A 16,029-nucleotide genomic window follows, 5' to 3' on the forward strand; every position below is an offset into this window, starting at 1 on the left:
TATGTTCATGACCTGGCCTATAAGCGAAGAATTTGCTTTTTTCTGGGGCTATAACTATACATTCGTCAATTATCTGCACGAAAAATCTTTTCCTTTAAAAAATAATATAACAAAATAGAGTACCACTTGAAATATCCCCCAAATATTATTAGCAGTAGTAGTAGTATGCTATAGATTTATTTCTACTGGCAAAGTTAAGGCCATAAAGCCTTCTCTTTCACTCAACCAGTATTAGAACAATAACAATACAATAGCAGAAATACAGGAACAATATACAATTAATAATAATAATAATAATAATAATAATAATAATAATAATAATAATAATAATAATAACAACAACAACAATAATAATAATAATAATAATAATAATAATAATAATAATAATAATAATAATAATACTTACAAATGGCTTTTAAGGAACCCGGAGATTCATTGCCGCCCTCACATAAGCCAGCCATCGGTCCCTATCCTGTGCAAGATTAATCCAGTCTCTATCATCATATCCCATCTCCCTCAAATCCAGTTTAATATTATCCTCCCATCTACGTCTCGGCCTCCCTAAAGGTCTTTTTCCCTCCGGCCTCCCAACTAACACTCTCTATGCATTTCTGGATTCGCCCATATGTGCTACATGCCCTGCCCATTTCAAAAATCTGCATTTAATGTTCCTAATTATTTCAGGTGAAGAATACAATGCGTGCAGTTTTGCGTTGTGTAACTTTCTTCATTCTCCTGTAACTTCATCCCTCTTAGCCCCAAATATTTTCCTAAGAACCTTATTCTCAAACATCCTTAATCTCTGTTCCTCTCTCTAAGAGAGAGTCCAAGTATCACAACCATACACAACAACCGGTTATATAACTGTTTTATAAATTTTAACTTCCAGATTTTTTGACAGCAGACTAGATGACAAAAGCTTCTCATAACCTTATTCCTTTGCTGTGGTCGTGCCAGAGAATCAGTCCCATCCCGAGGTTTATGGTATGGATTCGTAACAAGCTGTTTTTTTTTTTTGCGGTAATGGGTTGTTAGCCCTTCGCCCAATCCCCAAGCTGGAGGACCACCACTTATCGGCTGTCCACGACTGCTTATTCAATATATTCGCAGCTGCCCTCCATATCTGGAGGCCGTCTCCTCTATCCGTAACATTATTATTATTATTATTATTATTATTATTATTATTATTATTAGTAGTAGTAGTAGTAGTAGTAGTAGTAGTAGTAGTAGTAGTAGTAGTAGTAGTAGTAGTAGTAGTAGTAGTAGTAGTATTTCATAGCACTACGATAAGTAACATTTTAAAACAATATAAAGTGATACAGCTTTTCGATATTGGGAAGAGAAAAAAGAGGGTGAGTGGAGAGAGAGAGAGAGAGCCATTTCCCCCTCTGGGAAAATAACAAATCGTTCACTGCTGCTATTGGTGTTCAAATGCAGTGTTCCTCGGACTGAAAAATGTGGTTGAAATCTAAATGTAAATCTAAATGTTTGTTTCGCAGGTGCGCTCGCCTGTGTGCGGAACAGACGGCGTCACCTACAAGAACGAGTGCGAGCTGCGGGTCAGCGCCTGTAAGAGCAAGCAGTTCGTGATGGTGGCCTACAAGGGCGACTGTGGTGAGTAGGAGATAGATAGTTTCCACATTTCATAAACAAAAATGAGTGGCACGAAGTTGACACATATTTTCTCATTATATGTCGTACAATGTCAGTTCCTTTATCTTGCAGTTCTACACGTTTAGAAGTTTGCATCATAGCACAACTGTGCCTCAGAATCTTCTTTTCTTTTCCGTTTACAAATATAATGCTTGAACCGACTATAATTTAACGGAAGTATGTCACAAAAATACTATTGCGGTTATACTGTTATCTTATCACCAGGCTTAGGTCTTAGGCACAGAAACGTATGAAGTTCAGAACGCACGGACGATAGTGTTATGTTGGTCGAGTGGACTGAGAGATGGAGCGCACCGTTACTTCGTGTCTCAACATGTAAACAATCCGTCATAGTACGGCACAAAATATATTTCACTCTGTACAGATGCAGTATATAGAGTACATTCCTAGTGTAGACAATAAATGTCTACCATTAAAGTATTAACGTCAGTTGTAACCTTCAATCAGGTGTCCCTACGCCGAAGCCTGTTACACGTACCGCAGCCAAGCAGCAATACACACAACGGTAATGCACATTACGGACCCACCTGTGCTGTTGCAGTCACCCCACACGGGCCATGACGTCATTTATACTCCGTGTACTCTAAACCTCATACTGGTTACTCTGTGTCCCTAGGCCGAAGCCTGCTTATCACTGCGTTCTTCCTGTTACACATAAAATGTGATATCTTTCTCGTTTGTACCTTCTCTTACAGAAATTACTGAAACCATGTTATGAGCAAGAATCACCTTCCTAAATTTATTCAAATGTGAATTGAAAATACGGTAGAATCTCTAGTGTCCGTAAACTGTGGGCTAAAGCCAGTGCCGGATAACCAATTGTGTCGGTTAATTAGAAAATAACTTTATAGGTTATTTAAAGACATTCATGCAGAGGTACCACTATCTCGCAATCATTGCTGTTTCAAAACCTGCTTAAATCGTTAATTGGCTATGTCGGAAGCTTTAGGAACTGTTGTTGTATAGTCAACTGTCCGAAGACAAGTCTGAACCTCACAAGTGATACTAACAAGGCACCACTTATGAGACAACTAGGCCACAGATAATGGGGTAGGATGGCCAGTTCTTTTCCCTCCTCTTTAGGGAATGAGGCAGTGAATTAGCTATTCCTCTAGCCTATTTGTCGAGCGGATAAGGAGGTACAGTAAATATTACTCAAGCAATAGTTGTTTGTGCACCCAAAAAGGAGCACATGACATTGGTATGTATATAGAATATAACAGATGTTTGTGGAACCAACACAGATACATTCCCGCTTCAAAAATGGCCACTTCCGACCTCACTTCCCGATGAGAATTTAGCGATCTCGGTAGATTTGAAATCTGGTCCCCCATTTCCCTTCCCGCTGCTGGGTCACCAGCTACCACGCTTGACATATCTATGGAGCCCGGCCGAGAGTATCAGCAGCTTCGGAGGGCGATCTGAAAACCAAGGAAGACAACCGGAATGATGAGGAAAGGATGATGAGGGAGGAAAGGAAGTGGCAAGAATGAGTGGGGTTCCATACGCCTGATGAAGTTACCTGATATTCAACCATAAGAGTGAGGGGGAAAACCCCGAAAAATCTCACCCAGGCAACTCGTCCCAAGTGGGGAATCCAACTTCGGTCCGCTGGGTTCGGGAGTGAAGGCGCTACCACGAGACCACAGCGGTGAACTTCAGTATATTTACCAACAATTACTTTCTGAACGAAAACTTGTAAATCTAAACAAATATCGTGACTAACAGACGAAAATTTACGAGTTGTATTAAGAGTGGCAAATTGTGACGTATTTTCATAGCTTGATTTATTTATTTATTTATTTATTTATTTATTTATTTATTTATTTATTTATTTATTTATTTATTTATTTATTTATTTATTTATTTATTTATTTATTCATTTATTCATTTATTCATTTATTTATTTATTTATTTATTTATTTATTTATTTATTTATTTATTTATTTAAGCTGGTAGAGATAAGGCCATCAGGCATTCTCTTCCCCTCTACCAAGGGATTACAACTACAATATTAAGAATACAATTACAATTATAATTACAATTAATATTAAATTTACAAGTACAATAAACATCAATGTACTAAAAGATTAACTGATTAATAATAGCTAGTCAGTTTATTGTAAAAGTTAAGGAGAGAATTTTTTTTTATTGATTAAGTAAAAATTAAACCTACTCTACGCAGTAAGAAAGGCACAGTAAAAAATTAAGGTGAAATAAAATAAATTATTATTTGTTCAACTATAAATCATTAACGTGTAGTCTACTTTAGATGCTCGTGTTGAGAGTCCGCCACTGGGATCCGAACGGAGTGCTCTATCCTCCATAATTGATATTTCCTCATATGTTTTGCTTCTTGAATCCAGCTATGTCATCGTGAGTACAAATTTGCCGATCGCTGGGCTACACTACAGGTTCGCTGCGTACCCAAGTTTCGAGCAGGCAACCTCCCTCGTCCCTAGGCCAGCCCTCTCCGTGCGTCGCCAGCCGGCGGCGTCCGGGGAATGCTATGGAATGATGACGAAATGGAGAAATGTTGACGAAATGTAGAGTCCTAATGTGGGAAAACGTAAGAACCCCGAGAAAAACCCCAACTGCGACCTTGTCCGCCACAATTTTTCAATTAAAAATCCCAGCCATAACCGGGACTCGAACCCGGATACCTGCGTGACAGGCTGAAGGTCTGACCACTTAGCCACAGCAGGGGACTTGGCTATTGTCGTACTTGAGCTCCACTGCCTACGTTTAGGTTTCATTTTATTTCTCTGGATAATGGCGTATTGACCTGGGTAGCATGAATTTGTGTGTTCATTAGCAACCCTGCAGTGTGCAGCTCTGAGGTGTACACCAGTGATGTAGTGAGGTTTGAAAAGCGATTTCCATTAATATATGCATACGTAAGCCTAACAATTCCAATTCGTTTTCAATGGTTATGCCTACGCATTATTACCAAATATAAATTTAATAATGGAGCAAACATATGGTTTACTGTAGGGCCTATATAAATATGCAGTGTTATAATTACTTTTATAAAAGTGACAGTAAAAATATTAGTTTGATATTTAAAAACTACAACAGAAGTCTAACTTCGTGTATAAAAATTACTTAAATAAAAATTGTTACTGTAACACTTGGAAAATAATTTCATACAATGCAGAAATAAGTTAATGATAGCAATTAACAAAGAGTTAGACACTTTTCAAGTGAGCCTATCAGCTATACAATTTATCCTTTTCGATCTTCCAGTTCAAAGGTGCGACAACTCAAAAATTGCCGTTTTTTAGTTATTTATACTACTGAAAGCCCCTTTCGGAGCTCTTTTCGATTCAGTATTGAAATAAGTCATATTTACAATAAAAAACTAAATAAACTGCTTTAGAAATAATTATAACTATGGACTTTACTTCATTATTAGTACCTACATTTCGAACTGTACTAATAATGAACTGGAAGATTGTGATATACTCGTCCTGAATACTGACTCATTTCTAATTGAGGCGCTGACATGGGAAAGGTAGTAACTGCCAAAAACAAAATTTTTCAGGGGAAGTAAAAAACAAGTTTATGAACACTTTCTCACTTACATTATTACAGAAACTGCTTTAAATGAAAGACATACACTCATGTTTGTGTTACATATGAAATTTGAAAAGTCTGGCACAGATTTAGCTGTGAAATCTTATTTTATGAAAATACAACATTGAAATCACTCCTTAGCCAAACTGAGAATTAACGTTATTTATACATTATGCACAGATTTTTCGGTAAACTGCATGATACTTTTCATCGAGGAAGTCTAACATAGATAACAAGTCTCTCTTTTTGCCATCAGGGACGACTGGTCTTCTTTCAAGGCGTTGCAAGCACTGCAAGTTAGTGATTGACGTTAATGATTGTCCTTTCTTAAAAATCCTGTGCTCTGTTCACATTTCAAGGTCATTAAATGACGGTCTTGTTTTTATTAGAGGAAAATCAGCTCTTGAGAGTCTAATCCAGTTGAGGGTGCTGAGTTTGATAGGAGTTGTATTCAAAAACTTGTCATATTCTGCAGAAAAGTTGAAGAAATCCTCATCCTTCATCATTATTACATTATTAGGCCTTACCTCTTCTGGAACCATGGTCTTGCATATTTTTTTTTCTTTTCTCTATGATGCCAAATTCCCTATCACACGGCATGTAGGAATGTTCTGAAACCAGGAATTTCAAGTCCACTAAATCAAAATTTTTCTTGGCAATAATGTAAATCAGGACCATTAGAATCATCCGATTCTTACTCTGCCCTGCACAGTTATCAGCCCATATTTGTATAGACACACTCTGATGTTGTAAAAGGAGTTACTACCTTCTCCGCGCCAACAGCTGTGCACATACAACTTACAACATCTAGTGACTACGTTTCCAACTTCGTTTCATTACATACGGACATACTACCTTCTCTGTGCCATTGGCATGGCCATTTACTACCTTCTCAATGAAAAACCTAAAAATTCGAATTTTTGGCAGTTACGACCTTTCCCATGTCAATGCCTCAATTGTCGTGGTTATGAACCAGAAATCTGTTCCTTTCTAAGTGATTTATTTGAAACTTTCAACTGAAGATATCTCAAAACTTGCTTTTTTTTTTTTTTAGTTGTCGCACTTTTGACCTAGACGATCATTTTGCGACATACCCTCTGCGCTTAATACAACATATTCCTGGTGTTTATTATAATCATTAAATTATCATCTTGAAGGAGTGCGAATCCTAGCGCCTCATATATCTGGGTGCACTGTTACGCTAAATACCAATCAGCTAAGAGCATTTTCACCCACATCAGTTGACTACGGTTTACTCTGTCATACAGGTAATCCCACATGTCCCTAAGCCAACTCCGTAAATGCAGAAATGCTGTGTATATGATAATGGAATAGATGATGATAATGATAATGATAAAAATACGTAGAATGTATACAGTGTGTTTAAAACATAGAGGGCATAATTTCAGATATGTATTCCCTATATGTAGACAATATGTGTCCGGAAATACTTGGTTTCCGAGTTATGGCCTTCAAAACAGTGATATTCACCGGAACGTTTTTCTTCCCGCAAGTAATTGCCTTTACAGTGGATATTCAAAATGTCCACCTCCTGCTTGAATACAGGCCTCACATCGATGTCTCATGGCCCTGCGAACACGATCCCAAATTCCAGGAGTATTGCTTATTTCCTCACAACCTGCCACAATTCGATTCCGAAGGGATTCCATGTCAGGCACCGGAGACGAATTCACCAATGATTTTAAATGACCCCACAAGTAGAAGTCAATAGGGTTCAAATCAGGTGAGCGTGGAGGCCAAGAAATTGGGTCACCCCTACCTATCCATCGATCAGGGTACCTCTCCTGGTGCAAACGACGAGCCAGCTCAGGATTGCCGTCCGCCTTACCGTACATGAAGTGCATTTCTGCCACCTCCTGATTTGAGTACATGTCGCACAGTACAACGCCAAACACAACACTCAATGTACCCTTCGCCTCGGAATTAACTGTCAAAGTGTCCTCTGTTAATATCTTCTAACACGGCACCTACCTCTACCTGCGGGGAGAAAAACATTCCGGTGAATATCACTGTTTTGAAGGCCATAACTCGGAAACCAAGCATTTCCGGACACATGTTGTAATGAACTTTTTGTATTGTGTACATATGGGGAATACATACCTGAAATTATGCTCTCTATTTTTAAACACCCTCTATAAAGAATCACTATTATAGTGTCCCATTTAGCTTGTTCACCTATTACAACTTTTTTGTTTGGATCGATATTGGAATTTTTGGTTTTGAGAGTTACGTTAGAACGAGGGGCTAACATGAGTGTAGAGATTTGGTGCATGTAACTACATTATGGTATAGGATACACGTGACGTCATCAATTTTTCAAATAGCACTACATACTTTAATCATGTTACATTAATTACACACATTATGACGATTTCAAAAATGTATCACATTGTCACTTTCCCAATCAATAACAGTAACAAAATGCAAAATGAATCCCATCAGAATGTGCCGTTTGTTGTGGTCTCCCCATTCATCTTGTGCATTAACTTACACAAAACGATGTTTGCTGTCTTAACATGTAAACCAACCACAACAACTGTCGACGCCACAATCTACTACAGTGGCCTGCACGTTCTCCGGACCTGTCGCCACTCGACTTCTTTCTGTGGGGAACTGTGAAGGACAGTGTGTACTAGAATATTCTGATAACACCAGACGACATGCAGCAACGCATTCGACAGGTTTGTGTGTCCATTCAGCCAGCATGTTGCTGTTAATCATACGGTCTTTCGGGGAACGCCTTCGAATGTGCATTAATGTGAACATCTTCTGTGACTCTCAAAGCATAATATTATCACGTTGGAAGTACGTTTTTGTTTCGTTTTGTTGTTGTTATTGACAGTGGCGGCTCGTGAACTTGTGGATTGGGAGAGCTGCAGTAGATTTCGGTACATACAAATTTCACTTCTTGATACCATTACTAATAAGTATAGGACAAAAATAAATGCACTACATATCGAAAAACCATAACTTCCTGACTTAGTTGGGAGATGTCTGTGGGACTATTTGCTAATCCCTAAGAAAAACTAATACCATCGATTTCAGTCTGAATTTCAGATCGGCAGACACTCAACTTACAATCTACCAGTTCATTCTGAATTGTCTTAGAATAAACTTAAACAGTGGCATGTTCCAAATGATTTTTGAGAGGCTCGTTTAGATTAGTCACGAACTGTAGCAACCCACGAAATACATCAGGGTTCTTCGAATCGTTTTTGCATCATGTCCCCTAAGGAGAAGTTCATATTGGCCACAAAATTTGATACAATCAATATTTTTTTTAATAATTTCAGGATTTTTTCTCACTTCTTGATTATGTTTGAGAATGTTTGTTCTGTTCGTTTCACTTAATTGCACAGCAGTATGAGTTGCGTAACATAGCCAATGAAACAACATTTTTCAGATGAGACTGCAAAGATTCGTGCATTTTGCTTTTTAGGGGCAAATGTCCTAAATCTGTCACACCACTCCTAGTCCATGCAGCATCACCACCGAAGAGGAGGCAAGGAAAACAAAATACAGATTTTTTTTTGTTCACATTCACGTAACCACAAATGCTTAACGTAAATTTCATGGTTATACTTCCTTACATATATGCACTATTTCGGCTGGATGAAGCTTAAGTAAGATTTAAGTCGGGTAACGGACAACCCTTTAATTTCACTTCATTACATCAATATTCTCCGCAAGGGAAAGTTGAGAAAAATAAAATTAATATTCTGTAATTCACACACACTCATGCTCGCAAATTTACACTGGTTAAGTTACGGTATTAAGACGTCACACCAAAGCAACACTCAGATATACTGATGGTCAACAATATTCTAAAACTGGAAAAAAAGTCTCTTTCGTATTTTACGTGCTATATCAAAAGGATTCTACTCGTGCAATCATTTTGAGTTAATGCAAATATTAGGTTCTGCTGGAGACTGGATATATACGTAATAATAAGGCAAAAGAGAATATTAATTTCGTTATATTAACTCGATGAGATTCCACAACAATAAGTTTGTGAAAAGAAAATAAAAATTTTGTCATTAAGTTTCAAGGGAATAGAGAATCCATTTGACGCAGCATTACAATAGAGGTGTGGGAGGAGAGGAAAGATCCCTTGTGGCCTGGCTGCAAGCCACTGCAGCGAGATATGGGTTTTAAACAGCGGCAGTTTCCCTCTGCTTCCCTTCACCTCTCTACCCCCTTACCCTGCAAGACACACTCTCTATGAGCTGACCACCCTGCAGATCCCAGGACGACTTTGAATGCAGTGTCAATTCCAATACAGTCGACACGCAAAAAGATTATGCATATGATAATAGTACATATTCCCGGCCAGATGAAATATAAAGCAATTTACCAATAAAAGCTGTAACAATTCTTCTACAAATTAAAATAAATATTATTTTTATTTTCCTGTCAAAGCAGGGAGTGCTGCAGCTCCGCAGCTCTTATGGACGAGCCGCCCCTGATTATTGATTAGGAAGTGACATTGTGATACATTTTTGAACTCGTCTTAATGTGTGTAATCAATGTAACATAATTAAAGTATGTAGTGCTATTTGAAAAATTGATGACGTCACGTCTATCTTGTACCATAATGTATGCTTGTTTTTTTTAAAGATGGGACATGACAGGAGCGTTGTGATCGGAAAAACAACTGTATGTCACATAGCGTGGTAGGCCTGTTGCTATGGTAACAATGGTTGAGTTGCCAAACTTACAGTTTCCACGTGGCGAGTGCTTGATAGCTCTCTTGACGACATTTATTGCGCACACAATATTAGCATTGGCACGTTTCGTCTTTGATTCTCTGTCGATTTTGTATTGTTTTCTTACCTTCGCGTCAATTGTCAATGAATGTTTCAACGTCAGCCGTCTTAACGACAATTGCTAGCTTCCATCAGCTGGCAGCGTGGTAGTCCATATTGGCAACATGGCACTGTAGTTCCAAGCTCGGCCGCTTAACTGTCATGTCCCATCTTTCAAAAAAACAAGTATAGTTACATGCACCAAATCTCCACACTCATGTTAGCCCCTCGTTCTAATATAACGCTCAAAAACAAAAATTCCAATACCTATCCAAACAAAAAAGATAAATGGGACATTATGTATACTTTATGTTGTGCCAGAAAAATTCATATCTTAAACTAACAAAACTCAAATCCCTTAATGATTCACAAGGAGAAACTTTTCATATTGATATCACGAGATCGCAATCTCCCTTGAAAAGTCGTTCACTGGTTGTTAGTGTGAAAGGTTAACAGCCTGAGTAGCCCAGCTCAGAGAGCGCTGGATTACGACGATCGTATATTCGAGTTCAACTCTCGGCGACGGCGGAGTTGTATTTGTGGTGGACAGTGTGAGAGTTATGAGGGTTTCTCGCGAGATTCTCTCTTTTCCCTCGTCATTCCGAGCGTGATGTCAACCACACCACTTCAATACAGTTTCGAGGTCATGAAAGCATGAAACTTTACCTCTATGGACCAACAAGTGCTTTCATAGTGTACGCATGGGCTACAGTTCCATTATTCCATCAACACACTTCACAGTTGCCCTTTCATTTTCATCTCCATCTTGACAAATAAGGTACACTGACATTCAAAAGTATCTGACCCCACTAATCGATAGTGTTCGATAATATGTTCATGTAAGTGTCACTTCTATAAGAGTCAACATGATTAACTCCACTTTTGGTTATTTCAGAGTTTGTAAGTTGGCAATGTATTAAATTGATAATTTCAGTGGTCAATATGATTAACTCCATAGTTCAGTAAAAAGCCCACAGAATGCAATATTCTTCTTGACTACATCACAGAATTTTAGTCCCGTCGCTATTATTTCCGGCAGCCAATCACGTTGCAGGTCGGCTACATTTCAACGTGTGCGTCTTGTGATTCGCTCCTGCTAACGTTATGCGTTTCCTAAGGCTCGATAAAGACTTAATATGATAGCCCGCCATTTTGGCTCTTTCGTTGGCGTTCGTAGAAAGCACACGAGGACGTTATTTACCGATCAGTTATTTGCTCAATTACAGTGCGTTTGATTCATTACCGTAGGAGCTACGACATGATAATGTTTAATGGTGCGGCAAATAGATTCCTCGTCTGGTAGCTCGGCAACGAAAGAACAAAAATGGCGAACGATTCTATGTACCTAGACTTTATAGAGCCTTCACTTCCTAAGACGTAAGCAAAGAGGAGGAGTCACGCCGGAAATAACAGCGTCGCGACTATAATTATGTGTATTTAACTTTAACCTTGAATATCTCAAAATCTTTGGAAAAGGAGTTAATCATGTTGACTTCTGAACGCCTCAACATTACTTCTATAAATATATGGCAAAGATAAATATATCCGCATTATAGAATTCAATTTTTCATACCACTCTACTGATTGTAAAACAACACTGAGTTTAGCTGGAAACCGCTGATATTGTCAATTATGAGAATAATTAATGCTTAATCTACATACTCATTTTCCCTGACACTTTTTAACAGCCCCAAAATGGTGCCATCTATTGAGAACTAGTGGAACTATTTCAAAGTTTGTCAATATGTTGTATTTAAATTATTAAATTATGGTTTATTTAACTACGCTCGCAACTGCCGAAGTTATATCAACGTCGCCGGTGTGTCGGAATTTTGTCTCGCTAGAGTTCTTTTACTTGCCAGTAAATCTACTGACATGAGCCTGTCACATTTAAGCACACTTAAATGCCATCGATCTGGGCCGGGATCGAACCCGCAACCTCGAGCACAGAAGGCCAGCGCTATACAAACTGCGCTACCGAGGTCAACAATTTGTGGTATCTTTAGTTCTGACATCCCGTGGTCGGAAGTTCGCTTATACGATCTTAAAATCGTAGATCAGATATGAGTATATTTGAACGCCAGTGTACAAATAAATTCAAAGATATCTGATGCAATAACATCTTTAATTTTCAAGACGGGTTTGCCTGATCCAAACTAATCGATAGTAATCGATAATTTGTTCGTGTAAGTGTGGCTTCTTTAGATATTACTTCTATGAATAGATGGCGAAGATAACAGCCAGTGTCGTCAATAATATCTACATAAATATACCCACATTATAGAATTGAAAATTTCATCACCCTCTAATGATGGTAGGTTTAGCGGGAAATTGCTGATACTGTCAATTATGAGAATAATTTATACTTAATCTAGTTCATAAATTTCCCCAACACTTTATTACCCCTCCCAATAATAATGCCACTTATTGGGAATTATCGGAACTATTTCAAAGTTTGTCAATTTGGCCAATTTTTGTCTTTGGTTCTGAATTATATCGTAGTTAGAAAGTTCGCTTATGCAATCAGAAAATTGTAGGTCAGATATTTTTGAACGCCAGTGTACAGAACAATACTTAAGTTTGTATAATACGGAATTCATTGTCAATCATGGTGGATGCTGTTTAGAAGAGAAATTCGGTAAAGTTTGACTACACGGCGCTTTTAATCGATCATATCGTGTGTGACATGTAATCGATATATTAGCATTTTAATACTGTAATTTTGCTCTATTTATTTTGTATTTATTGGTCTAGGGAAAACACTTGTCTGAAAAAAGACAAGTGTTTTCGTAAAGACGATTGTTTCCCTGTGACCAAAAATACAAATTCACTTATTTGACTATTGTGGACATTTCTTGGATGGCGGTGAATGAAAGGACTCCTCTTGTGTACCTGACGGTAGAAATAAGAAAGAACTAAGGATTAGATAAACAAATTACTGACAAATATCTGAGTGCCGTGTATTCAAACATTACCGCAGTTTTCTGTGAGTAGAGAAATTTCATGCTACCTTAATTTGTATGTTGTGTTGGTAGGCCTGTACCTGTTACAGTAATTAAACCATGGCTGTCAATTTTGATCCACTGGGTCAGGTAAGAAAATTACACAAACAGAAAAATAAAGTTTACAGTAATTGTTGAACGAAGTGCAAAAGTGAGTAACTGTGGTTATAAACTTAGTGAGATTATGATTTTAATGTGGACTTTAAATAAATAATGTTAAAAAAAGGTGTAAATTGGTGGAGTCTGTTCGCGGGCAAAGAAAATCGTTGGTGTTGTAGTGTAGTTACATCGACTTTTGTTTATGGCACTTTGAAATAAACAGCTACAGTGAATAATTGCTGACAGTTCAACGAAGTGAAGTTATTATTTCAACAAGGTAAGAAAGCGGTTTATTCCTGTGACTTCATACATTTGAGAATTACGTAGCTAACCCGTCATGCAGCGCTAGAACAAATAACGAATTTTGATATGAATCTGTATCACAATAAAATTTACGTTTACAAGATTAGAGAGGATCTTAGTCAATTGTGATGAAAGTCCTAAACTTGATGAGTTGGAAATTAGGTGTACCGGAAATTATTTTACCGTACTACAATAAAAGTAATACTATCCCATTAGAGTGTAAAGAGGCTGACATTATGTCAGTCATAAGAAAACGTTGAAAGTTTAATAATTATAAATATTTCGTAATTGAATAACTCTGGACCTCTATTGCCGGAAGACGTCGTGGTCGATACTAACTACGTATTTATTACTGAGAATAATTTTACAAAACTAAAGCAAACGAGGCACCATTTTTTCTTTTAAAATTGCGTAGGCCTACTGCGAATAGTACAAGCAAGCTACTTTCCGGCACCCAATTCTTTTCGCAGAATAACCTAGAACTACGCATAATTACTTGTCGTACGTAGTAATGAATGTATCATAGCCATAATGGTACGTGCTGATGTTATAAATGTCGTTTAAATTCTTCGGTCAATGTTACTTATGTCCCGCCCACTATAGAGACATAGGCCAATTTTACACATATTAGTATAACTTGTTGCTTATTTGACAGGTCAGGTTTGGTTAGTTTAGGTTTTTGTTATAGCCTACCTTGCATATATGATTATAGCGCAACATTAGCAGTGATAAAAGTGAAATATTCGTTCAGTGGGCGTTGGATACTCTACATTCACCAATTCTTCATTTTGCTCGAGTGGGTGTTGGGGAACTGGACCGCACCAACAAAGTGCCGATGGTGGTGCAAATTTCTGAACAGTGGGTGTTTGGTGGTCTGGACTGCACCAGCAAGAAAGCATTTTTAGTATGCCGAGGTAAAGAATGTTGTCGAAGAAGGTCGTATTTCGACATAATTAACAATCAGGTTTTACGCTCGCTCGTGACGTCTCATGTGGACAATATGGCGGCGATACAGTCATTCATTACTACGTACAACAGGTGAATAGTTCAGAGTTATTCTGTGGACTGTATTGAGTGCCGAACAATAAAGCCACAGTCTAGTATATACAGTCACGAAGCTCAATATGCATCCGTAGATAGTTGCTAATCACTAGGATCGCTAATATCGCCTCATTACAGACAATGCGAAATAGTACCGGCACAGTCTATTGCTCCTAGCACCCTCACAACTCAAGCTTCGTGACTGTATATACTAGACTGTGGTAAAACCACATGATTAGTACCCTATACTATACGTGGCGAAACTAGCGCTGAGATAGTTTCGGTGATTTCGGAAGTGAAAATCGTTATAGGCCTATTTATAAGGATTTTTTTTTCGTTTAAAGATACAGTTGATCGTATATGCAACGCATAACAAAAGCCTAAACTAACCTAACCTAACCTGTCACAGATTCGTATATGCAAGGTGTGCGGAGTACGAAGGGAACTATCTCTCAGCCTAGTTTAGCCCTAATACTTTTACAGTTTTATTGTTAAAGAAAAAATGGTGCCTCCTTCGGTGTAGTTTTTCTGTAGAATTACTATTTAGGGGCGATTCTTATAATGTGGTCAGATACTGTTGTTGTCTACAATAACATAAAAGTATCCTTTAATATAAATCCCACGTCTCTCCGCGAAACCAGGTGGCCCGGGTTCGATTCCTGGTCGGGGCAAGTTACCTGGTTGAGGTTTTTCCGGAGTTTTCCCTCAACCCATTACGAGCAAATGCTGGGTAACTATCGTTCTGGACTCCGGACTCATTTCACCGGCATTATCACCTTTATCTCATTCAGACGCTACATAACCTAAGCTGTTGATAAAGCGTCGTAAAATAACCTACTAAAATAAAATATAAATCCTTGCGATGGTTGAGTGGTCAGATCTTTGGCCTGACACGCAGACAGTCCAGGTTCGAGTTCCGGTGTGGCATGCTAATACTTGGGGCGACCTTGATAGACAAGGGATCATAAGTAACACACATGCCTGAAACAATTCTCAATGATTCTTCATTTTTTCTCATGAGCTAGTCCTCTAAAACGTACACGGTAACATCACAGTCTAGTATATACAGTCACGATGCTCAATATGTAGTAAATATGCATCCATAGATAGTTGCTAACCACTAGGATCGCTAATATCGCCTCATTACAGACAATGCGAAATAGTACCAGCACAGTCTATTGTTACTAGCACCCTCACAACTCAAGCTTCGTGACTGTATATACTAGACTGTGGTAACATTCTGTCTTCGACTGTTTACATCGTTATTTCCCAAACTGTTACACAACGAAAGAGAGAGTAGCCCTATATTACAAGAGGGGGGGGGGGGAGAGTAAAAATAAGAAACGATGGCTTTTGGAGGAAGGTTGTGTACTTAACGGCTTTAATGTTACATGGAAGCAATAGTTTCGAGTTTGAATGATGCGCAGAATTTCGATATTTATCTGTGTTGTCCCAGATGTAGGCCTATGCCCGTATTCATAATAATCCTATAATCCTACGTCACAGGA

At 38.2% G+C, this 16,029-nt stretch overlaps 1 protein-coding gene across 1 annotated transcript in view; it reads left to right on the forward strand.

Annotated features, from left to right (window-relative positions):
- LOC138706317 (agrin-like) overlaps nucleotides 1-16,029 on the forward strand; it is a 239,609-nt gene that overhangs the window by 138,356 nt on the left and 85,224 nt on the right. The window contains exon 6 of the mRNA XM_069835451.1: nucleotides 1,500-1,614. Within this exon, the coding sequence (XP_069691552.1) occupies nucleotides 1,500-1,614 (115 nt within the window). The remainder of the gene's footprint in view (nucleotides 1-1,499; nucleotides 1,615-16,029) is intronic.

The sequence above is a fragment of the Periplaneta americana genome, chromosome 9 (genome assembly GCF_040183065.1).
Source record: "Periplaneta americana isolate PAMFEO1 chromosome 9, P.americana_PAMFEO1_priV1, whole genome shotgun sequence".
Lineage (NCBI taxonomy): Eukaryota > Metazoa > Arthropoda > Insecta > Blattodea > Blattidae > Periplaneta > Periplaneta americana.